This window comes from Marmota monax, unplaced genomic scaffold (assembly GCF_021218885.2).
Source record: "Marmota monax isolate L192 unplaced genomic scaffold, Marmota_monax_Labrador192_F-V1.1 WCK01_AAM20220418_F8-fsc00035, whole genome shotgun sequence".
Classification (NCBI taxonomy): domain Eukaryota; kingdom Metazoa; phylum Chordata; class Mammalia; order Rodentia; family Sciuridae; genus Marmota; species Marmota monax.
In genome coordinates, this window is record NW_026691961.1 from 292,000 (window position 1) to 303,061 (window position 11,062).

General features: G+C 39.9%; 1 protein-coding gene across 1 annotated transcript in view; it reads left to right on the forward strand.

Moving 5' to 3' along the window:
* Positions 1-9,593, forward strand: part of LOC124082277 (zinc finger protein 14) — a 31,345-nt gene extending 21,752 nt beyond the window's left edge. The window contains exons 2-4 of the mRNA XM_046428778.2: positions 3,839-3,965; positions 4,218-4,278; positions 4,819-9,593. Coding sequence (XP_046284734.1) covers positions 3,839-3,965; positions 4,218-4,278; positions 4,819-6,814 — 2,184 coding nt within the window. The 3' untranslated portion in view covers positions 6,815-9,593. The remainder of the gene's footprint in view (positions 1-3,838; positions 3,966-4,217; positions 4,279-4,818) is intronic.
* The last annotated feature ends 1,469 nt before the right edge of the window (positions 9,594-11,062 follow it).

Genomic DNA, 11,062 nt, shown 5'->3' on the forward strand with positions numbered 1-11,062 from the left:
GGAGGCTGACGCCTAGAGGTCAGTTCATCCGATGACGGGTAAGGACCATATGTTGAATTGGACTGCCTAACAGGCACGGTCCCTAAGCCACATGCTTGTTGTTTAAACAGAGAGGGGGAGATGTTGAGAGCCACAGCCAAAGGGGCCCCAGCAAACTTCCAGCTGCCAGCAAACTTCCAGCTGCTGGCTGATGATTGGCTCACAGCGGCCCCAGCAACATCTAGCTGATTGGCTCCTCGGCCCCAGCAACATCTAGCTGATTGGCTCCTCTGCGGTGATGCTCATTGGGCTGTTTCCCTGCCCTTTCAGACCACGGAGCTGCTCATTGGGGGACTTTTTTGGCTCCGCCCATGTGACCCAGCCAATCGGCCTCAAGAGCAGGAGGATTGTGGGAGGTGGAGAGAAGCTTGTGTGGGAGAGAGAGGCTTGTGGAAAGCGGGTGGTGGCAGTTGAGGCTCTGAGGGTTTTTCCTGAGAGGCTGTTTTGTTTGGCGTGTGTGGTTCTAAAAATAAAGTTAGTTTCTTTTGACAAGTGGCTCCTGATTGTGCCCAGCCAGACTGCGGCACATAGCCTCAGGGTTTGTAGATCCCCCTGGCTTTTCAGAGTGTTACATTCTTTTCCAGGTGCTTGTTTATGTTGTGAAGATGGCTTGAGCTTTGTCATCTGCTTTTTCTTCATTCTTTCAGGTATCAATACCTCCAGATGCGTGATGCAGTTCCTTGGAGTGCCATTTCATTCTGATGATGGTGTCCAATGAAGGACAACATTTTTACTTTAAAGTGTTGATTCACTTTTAAGTTGCACGTGTGGATGAGGTGCAGAGAGGTAGTTGCACACCTGTTCCAGTGTGCCATGATCAGATCAGGGCATTAGCTCTTCCATTTCCTAATATTTTTTTATTTTTCTGTGTCTCTGGACTGCTCCCTCAGCTGTATTATGAAATACAGATTGACGTGCTGTGTCCTGTGGTCACCTATGATCTGGAGGGCAATACTGCTGGCCCCTCTGGAGTATATTCTGGTACCTGATACTCAGCTTCTTTCTCCAGTCCCTCCCTGTCCTGTCTCACCTCTCTTTTTTGCCTCTGGTGACTACTCCCTCGTACTTTCTGTGAAATCAACTTGCTACTTCCCCGTGTGAGTGATAAAACACAGTGTGTCCCTCTCTCCCTGCCTTATTTCACTTAGTGTGGTATTCATAGTTCCAGTCTCATTTCTCTAAATGACAGGACTGAAAACTATTTTTGGTGAAATCAAATTTTATCTATTATTCTCATAATTGATGTTAATGGTATTATATCCCAGATACCATTCCCATATCCAGTATTGTGAGACGTGTGCTCTACGTTTTCTTATAGGAAGTGTGAGGTTCACATTTTACTTCAGGACTTTGGTCCACGTGGATTTCTTGTATGCATGTGTTGTGAGGGGAGAGTCGGACTTTAGGTGTTAACATGAACATCCAGTTTCCCTGCCCATTTGTTACCCAGAGGTCCTGGACCCCTAGCCTGACCCTGAGGAATATCATTTTCTTCTGTGTGTCAACACTGGCCTGGGTCCCTTAATATCCTCCATTGCTGTGTGTGTCTGCCTTTAATAGTATAGTTTGAGTGGGTTTTGAAATCAGGAAATGTGATGCTTGTCACTTTATTTTTCTTCTTCCATTTTTGAGTTTCTTGCAATTTCATGTGAACATTAGAATGATACTTCTTATTTTATATAAAAATTGCACTGGTGCTTAGCACAGTGGCACATACCTGCAGTCCCAAAGGCTTGAGAGGCTGAGGCAGAAGGATCACAAATTCAAAGCTAAAAGTCTCCAAAAGTGAGTTGCTAATTTGAAAGTGATTGAACTGACTTTATGGTTAATATTTGGGTAGATGTACAATTCCTTGTGCTCACAAACACCAAATATTTTTACTTGTATCATTTTTTTTTTCAGAAGTATTTTGTACTTTTTATAGTAAGATATTGCAGATAATTTCTAAAACATTTTTATGCAGCTTTCTCCTTCTGTTCCTATTCCTGGCTCTTTTTCATTTTAGTCGTGCATTTATTCATCTCATTACATGCCCTGGCATGTAATTGCAGGTTTATCCCACACTTATTTTTGTCTTTTAATTCCCCTGCCCTTTTTTTCCATACTGGGGATTGAACTCCAGTGCACTTGAGCACTGAGCCACATCCCCAGCCCTATTTTTTTTTTTTAAACTGAGGATTGAACCCCGTGGTGCTCAACCACTGAACCACATCCCAAGCCCTATTTTAGACAGGGTGATACTGAGTTGCTTAGCACCTCACTTTTGTTTAGGCTAGCATTGAACTCAAAATCCTCCTGCCTCAGCCTCCCAAGCCCCTGGGATTACAGGTATGCACCACTGCGCCCAGCTCGCAGCCTATTTTTAACTTATCTTTTAAATTGCATGTGAATGTGTTCACTTCTCCATAATACCTTCTATGTCATTATTCAATTTTCCATGTGAATTTCAAGCTACTGAAAATTTTCTCTTCTCTTGGTCTATCTCTTTGTTCTTCTCCATGCTAATACTATGCTGAGTCCAATAGTATAATTTAAATTTTCTTCATTTATAGTCAGGTGTCACTTATACATTCTGGAAGTGTGTTTTTAGGCTGGCTCACCATTGCACAAACACCATAGTGTATCCACAGTCCTAGAAGTAATGACCTGTTAAATGCCATGGCTCTATGGTGTCAGTGCTCCCTAGGCTACAACCCTGCACAGCATTTACTTGACAAGGTACCAAAGTTTAGCATGCATTAGATTTGTTTGTACCACTAACACTACAAACACATTAGTAATCATTTTACTGCAGTTAACCATGTATATGTAAGCCATAATTAACCAAAAATGTCTTTGACCAAAACATTGTTATGAGGCACATGAGTGTGTATCATATTAACCAACAGTCTGCTATCTAGAACATATTGATAGATGTTACACGTTTCTTAATTCTTATTATACCTGGACAAGTATGTTGATTAATGGGAATTTTGTTTGATAAATGTCAGAAAAGGTATTTGACACTCATCTCATTGTATTTTGATATTAATTGGAAGATATTATCAAGTTGTTTATTACTAATTGTTTTTGTTTATTATTTGGTTAAATTTTATTTGGAGTGAAGCACCTGCATATTCAACTTGTTCTCTTAGTGTAATCACAAAGGATGAGCTCAATCCATGGTTACCATGTTGTGACCACATCAATGCAATATCTACTCTTAGAGTCTTCTCTTAAAGCGTTCTTTTTCTTTTTCTTTTCTTTTTTGAGGTGTGGGGGTACTTTGATTCTTTAGGCTCTAACATAAGAGTGGGACAAAATAACAGGATTTCAAATGTAAAACGAATGTTTAGTAAATACCATGTTGTTTACATACTCTCAATCACTATGACTCAGTGTAAATGGTTAGTTTGGTGAAATCATCTTAAATCTTTAGCTCCACCTACCAGCTAAAGTACAACTTTTTTAGCAGGGATTTCCAAGTATAGGTCTGGTCAGGAGGTCTAATATTAGTGCTCTTCTACACATTACATGAGAACCCTACAAAGACATTAGAGGTGACACAGGGCCATATCTTGCTCTCTGGACTTTACAATGAAATGGGTGTTTTGCTCTGCTGATGATTTTCTGGATAGTTCAAGTCTTATTTTGGAAGTACTCTTTTTGAAGCAGTGAAGACAGAGAGTACAAGTTTTAATGACCAAATCATGGAATAAATATTTGGAGACCACAGAAACATATTCTCACATGTTGAGAATACAGCCCTCATGTTGTCAGTCTCTGTTGGTCTGCACTACATTTTTCTGGCATATTTTAGAATTCAGTGACCTTTGAGGATGTGGCTGTGAACTTCACTCAGGAGGAGTGGGCTTTGCTGGATCCTTCCCAGAAGAATCTCTACAGAGATGTGATGCAGGAAGTCCTTAGAAACCTGGCTTCTATAGGTAAGCATGATGTTTCATTACTAATTGAAAGACAGAGCACCTGGGAGTTTTTTGCCCTCCTGTATTTGGAATATAGAAAGGGAGTACTTGGAGAATAAATTGGGCCTAACATCAATTCACTGTGCAGCTTAAATACCAAAATTCTTTTTTTCCCCTTTTTTCATCTCTTTTTATTAGTGCACTAGTGTCCAAATTTTTAATCCCATTCATTCTAAAGTCATTCATAATGATTGTTTTGGGTCTACATTTTAGGAGACAAATGGGAGGACCACAATGTTGAAGATCAGAACACATATCCTGGGATAAATCTAAGGTAATTTGTACTCACAAGAGGAAACAGAGTGCCTTGAGGGAAATCTAGCATGTCCTATAATTTTACAAACAAGAAAATAAACATGATATGAATTATGTTTATTTTTTCACCAAATATGAATTGTAATGTAAGATACATGTTTATTGTTTTTAAAATAATGGATTTGTTGATAGTACTAACAAACTGCATTCATGATACCACTGTTTAAGTAGTAGCTATGGATTGTAAAGTAATCATGATATTGACTTTCATATGGTTTAGACATGCCAGAAAACCAGTATTTTCACTGATCTTAATAATTGTGTAAGTCCAGTGCCTATTAATAAATGCAAAATTACAGAGCCAACCATAAATTGTGCTTGTAATTTTTTAACAGAAGTCATGTAGTAGGCTCTGGAAAAAATTTAAATGGTATTCAGTGTGGAAAAACTTTCAGTGAGATTCCAAATCTAGTCTTAAAAGGACATTCCTGGTAGAAAGTCCATGTGAAAGCAGTACATGTGGACAGGTCTTCATATATCATTTTTTTTTTCTTAATAGGCCCATCGTATCTCACTCTGCAAACAAACCATATGAAAATGAAGAGTATGTAGGGAAGCTGCATGAATGTAAATGGATCAGAAAATCTTTCATTTCTCTCACAAAAGCTCAAAGACATACTGGAGAGATGGCTCATACATGGAAACGACATAGTAAAGCCTTCATTAACCTTAAAGTACACAAACAAACTCATACAGGAAAGAAGCCCTATCAATGTAAACAATGTGGAAAAACTTTTACTACTTATTCTTGCCTTCATATACATGAACGAACTCATACTGGAAAGAAGCCCTATGAATGTAAACAATGTGGGAAAGCCTTCACTCAGTCCAGTCATCTTCACTCACATGAACAAACCCATATTGGAAAGAAGCCCTGTGAGTGTAAACAATGTGGAAAAGCCTTTTGTAGTTCCTCTTACCTTCAAATACATAAACGAACTCATACTGGAGAGAGGCCCTATGAATGTAAAATATGCGGAAAAGCCTTTGCTTCAACCAGTCACCTTCACTCACATGAAGGAACTCATACCAGAAAGAAGCCCTATGAATGTAAACAATGTGGGAAACCCTACACTAGGTCCTCTTACCTTCATAAGCATGAACGAACTCATACTGGAGAGAAGCCCTATGAATGTAAACAATGTGGGAAAGTCTTTCCCTGGTCCTCTTACCTTCAAATACATGAACGAACTCATACTGGAGAGAAGCCCTATGAATGTAAACAATGTGGAAAAGCCTTCACTACATCGTCTAACCTTCAAATTCATAATCGAATTCACACTGGAGAGAAGCCCTATCAATGTAAGCAGTGTGGCAAAGCCTTCACTCAGTCCAATCAACTTCACTCACATGAACAAACCCATACTGGAAAGAAGCCCTATGAGTGTAAACAGTGTGGGAAAGCCTTCAGTTGTTCCTCTTACCTTCAAATACATAAACGTACTCATACTGGAGAGAGGCCCTATGAATGTAAAATATGTGGAAAAGCCTTTGCTTCATCCAGTCACCTTCACTCACATGAACGAAGTCATACAGGAAAGAAGCCCTATGAGTGTAAACAATGTGGGAAAGCCTACACTAGGTCCTCTTACCTTCATATACATGAACGAATTCATACTGGAGAGAAGCCCTATGCATGTAAACTATGTGGAAAATCCTTCACTACGTCGTCTAACCTTCAAATACATAATCGAATTCACACTGGAGAGAAGCCCTATGAATGTAAGCAGTGTGGCAAAGCATTCGCTCAGTCCATTCAACTTCACTCACATGAACATACTCATACTGGAAAGAAGCCCTATGAGTGTAAACAATGTGGAAAAGCCTTTTTTAGTTCCTCTTACCTTCAAATACATAAACGAACTCATACTGGAGAGAAGCCCTATCAATGTAAGCAGTGTGGAAAAACCTTCATTGCTTCCCTTTACCTTCAGGTACATGAACGAACTCATACTGGAGAGAAGCCCTATGAGTGTGAACAATGTGGAAAAGCCTTTGCTTCCTCCAGTGACCTTCACTCACATGAACGAACTCATACAGGAAAAAAACCCTACGAATGTAAACAATGCGGGAAAGCCTTCACTAGGTCCTCTTACCTTCAAATACATGAACGAACTCATACCGGAGAGAAGCCTTATGAATGTAAACAATGTGGAAAAGCCTTTACTACAACATCTAACCTTCAAATGCATAATCGAATTCACACTGGAGAGAAGCCCTATGAATGTAAGCAGTGTGGCAAAGCATTTGCTCAGTCCATTCAACTTCACATACATGCACATACTCATACTGGAAAGAAGCCTTATGAATGTAAACAATGTGGAAAAGCCTTTTGTAGTTCCTCTTACCTTCATAGACATAAACGAACTCACACAGGAGAGAAGCCCTATGAATGTAAACAATGTGGGAAAGCCTTCACTAGGTCCTCTTCCCTTCAAACACATAAAGGAACTCATGCTAGAGAGAAGCCCAATGAACATAAGCAATGTGGTTAACCTTCACTTAGTCCAGTCTCCTTTACTTACATGAATAAACTCATACTGGGAATAAGCCCTTTCACTACTTCATCTTACTTTCAAAAACATAAATGAACTTATACTAGAGACAAGCCCTATGATTGTAAGCCGTGTGGGAAAGCCTTTGCTAATTCATCTAGCCTTCAAATACATGATTGAACTCATAATGGACATAAGTTTTGTTGTGCTTTGGATTTGAGGTTTTCACTAAAAGGTTAAATGTGAAACAATGCAAGAAGTTTCAGAGGAGAAATGATTTTCTCATGAGAGTCTTAAACCAATCAGTCCATTAATCCCTTGACAGGGATTCACTGAGTGGTAGGGAGTGGCTGGAGGAGGTGGGAATTGGCAAGGCTTTGGAGTATATATTTGTATCTGGCCAGTGAAGACCTCTCACTCTGCTTCCTGATCATCATGTGAGCTGCTTTCCTTTGTCACGCTCTTCCATCATGATGTTCTTCTGCCTTACCTCAAGCCTTTGAGGAATGGAGACTGCTGTCTGAATTGACCCCTTAAATAAACTTTTCCTGCCCTACAATTGTACTGGTTGATTCTTTTAATCATAGCGTGAAAAAGATGACTAAAACAAATTTGTACCAAGAGTGAGGTCATTGTTGTTAGAAACCTGATGATATATTTCATAAGCATTTGCAGCATTTTGGAATAGGATGGAGGAATTTTGAGATCTTTAGCAGTTCAAGCTGGAAATTGTATAGGTTGTTGTAAGGGGAGCTTAATGGCCAGTAATGGTGGGAGCTCAATAAGACTGTGGACAGTGAAGACAGGGCTCAAGTGTGTTTAGAGGAAAAGGATGACATTACTGGTGATTGGACTAGAGGTCATTCCTGTTATGCTCTGGCTAAGAAGTTGTCTGCATTTTACCCATGTCACGAGTCTTTCGGTGAGGCTCCTTTTAAAAGTGATGGACTTCTTAATCTGGCATAAGAAATTTCTATGTAGCATAGCTGTCTGGTTGTGGCATGGATATTGCTGGCAGCTTTTAGCCAAATTTATTGTAGTAAGGAGCAGAAAGCAGAACAGAAAGATTTGGAAAATGTGGACTTGAACAAAACAGGGACTAAGAAAGTTGCAGTTGTTAAAGACATTACTGCCACTAAAGAAATGCTAAAGAGTGCCCATAGACAACAAGAAAGATGGCCTGAGGGCGGCTCAGGAGCTGGCAAGACCACACCCTTCTCATGAAGCTCTAGGGAATAATAATGAAAATTCTCTTGAGACCAGTGGGGCACCCTTCTTACACAAAGGGCCATAGGAAGTTTCTTCCCCATGCTCAGCCACCCAGACACTCACAGGCTGCTGCAGCCAGGGTCTCTGGAAGTTTGGCTACTGCTCAAGATGGTAACAGATTTGGGCATCAACTATGTAGTGCTCTCTTGACACAAATGCAGGATGCTTCAGTTAGGGATTCAGGGAGGCTTCATGAAGATTTCAAATATCTGGTAGGCCAGGCAAAGTGCATCAGGGTCAGAGTCCCTGTGGGCCTCCCCTGAGAATTCAAAATGTGGAAATGTGAGGAGGAAGCTAAAGGTGAAGTGAAGAACCCAGAGATTAAAAAATGCCAGTAACAAGGGACATAGTCATAGGAAAGCAGCAGGCATTGAGCAGAGACAAGCCAACACAAAGGCCACTTGGGCTGCATCCACCAAGGCCATAGGGCTAGAGCTACACAAGCTTTTGAAGAGAACATCACAATGCCTCGTGCCTCAAATGCCAGATGTGGAGCTACAGGACCTGTTTGCCCAGCTGGATTTTGGTGTCAATTTGATCCTATCCCTTCATTCTATGCTCCAATTTCTGTAAATTAAAATGTTTATTGTGTACCGAAATTTTCTAAAAGTAAAGCTCAGGGGTTTTTTGTTGTTTTTGTTTACAGTTGTTACTGTCTTCAATTGAATATTTCACAGTGATCGTCCATTCTGGTGTTTGTTTGCATTTTTGTTTTTCACTTTTGAGATAGGGTGTGGCTAAGTTTCCCAGACTGTATTAGCATATTGCTGAGTGTCTAAGGCTGGCTTTCAACCTGTGATTCTCAGGCCTTAGCCTCCCAAGGTGCTGGAATTACAGGTGTGTGCCACCACACCTCGCTTCAATTCTGTTTTAATCAGATATTTTAAACCTGTTTCAACATCTTTGGCAGGCTTCCCCAGGATCAAAGTTTTAAATTAAATTTCTTCAAACTGAAGGTAAATTTTGGACATTTCAAAGAACCCCAGAACTTTTCAGATGTTTATATTACAAAAAAGGAGCTATTAAGCTCCTCAGGCTAATTTGCTAAGTTGCAATGTATGGCAACATTGTCAAATGACACAATAATTCTAAATTCTATCAACGTTATATTGGTATGAATGTCAATGTGATTATGTTAGAGAGTAAATGGAATTTATAGCTGTCCTGATATGATGCTGTCGATCACAATTTGGGTCATCTTAAAATGCTATCTGAAATAACTGAATTTTTCAATTAGTAAAATTTCATGTGATTTTAACCATTTATTTTCTAAGTCATTGTTATCAGTAAACAATGACTATTTTGATTTTTCTCTGAAGATATGCAGTTGGATTACTGGAAATAAATGACTGACAAGTACCCTTCAATACAGTTTTCTGATTATTTTAAGACCTTGGAGCGGTTAGACCTTCCATCTGGGACCCTAGTTAGTGCTTATGAGGAAATTGCTGGAGGTGGTTTTCATTTTAATTGTTAAATAATAAAATTTTATTTCTGAGTTCCTCTGTGACCTACTGTTTGTTCAATGTCTTTGTGTGTGTGTGTGTGTGTGTGTGTGTGGTTTGGATCTGGAATGAAAGTTTGGTCTCAGTGCAGCAGGGCTGGGGTTGGGGGTCTTTCACAATTGCCTGGGTCATGAGGGCTCTAACTTCATCAGTGGTTTAATCCCCTGATGGCTGAACAGGCCACAGGAAGTGGGATCTAGTTGAGGGAGTAGGTCACTTCCTGTCTGTCTCTGCTTTCCTACTGACTGGAGCTCAGCAGTGTGCCTTCACTGTGTCCTTCTGCCATTCTCTTTTTGCTTGGAGCTAGCCAGCTATGGACGGAACTTGATTTGATTGTGGTCAGAAAAGATATAAATATGATTTCAAGGTGTTTGTTAAGACTTGTCTATGGCTTATTACATATTCTAGAGAAAGTTTCATGCAGTGATGAAAAGAAGTTGAATTTTACAGCTGTTGGGTATAATATTTTTGTAAAAGATGGTTTGTAACATACTTTGTTATTTCTTTGTTCCTGTTTATTGTCTAAGCAATTTGTTTATTAATGAAAAAGTGGGCTGTTAAGTTCCCCGCTAGGACCATACTGGATCTTGTAATTCTGGTAGTTGTTGTTTGATAGAATGGTGTGCACATAGAAAGTCAGGAGCGCAGTGTCTTTCTGCTGAAGAGTTCCCTCCCTCTGCATACTGACCTTCCATATCTCTTTACACTTTTGGTCTCTAAGCCTGTCCAATTGGATGGAAGAGAAGCTGTTCCTGCTGCTCTGCTTTCTGTGGTGTGGGTACCTCTCTCCACTTTGGCACTGTCTCTGTAGCAGTTGAAGTGAATTTCTCGTAGGCAGCATGTTGTATCGTGGTTTGTATCCATTCTACCAGTCTTTTTAAAAAAAAAAATTTTTTTTAAATTGTAGATGGACACAGTCCCTTTATTTTACACTCATTTTCATGTAGTGCTGAGGATTGAACCCAGTGCCTCACACATGCTAGGCAAGCGCTCCACCACGGAGCCACAGCCCCAGCCCTTCAACTAGTCTGTCTTTTAATTAACAGATTTAGCCCTTTTACTTTCACAATTATTCTTGACAGTTAAGAAGTCTTTCCTTTCATTTTATTGTTTTTTAAAATTTTTCTCTGAATATCTACCTTTCTAGTGGGATGTATATTTTCCCATGCTTTTTTAATATTGTTACTGGGGTTTCAATTCAGGGTACTCGACCACTGAGCCACAACCCCAACCCTATATTTTATTTATAGAGACAGGGTCTTACTGAGTTGCTTAGTGCCTCACTAAATTGCCTCACTAAATTGAACTCCCAATCCTGCTCCCTCAGCCTCCTAAGCTGCTGGATTACAGGTGTGCTCCACAACACCCAGTGGGTCCGCATGCTTTCTTGATAATAGTCACTTTTCTTGTACTTCTGTAGGTATGACTCCCTTAAGTGTCTTTTATAAGACTGGTGTTGTCAAAATTTTCTCAA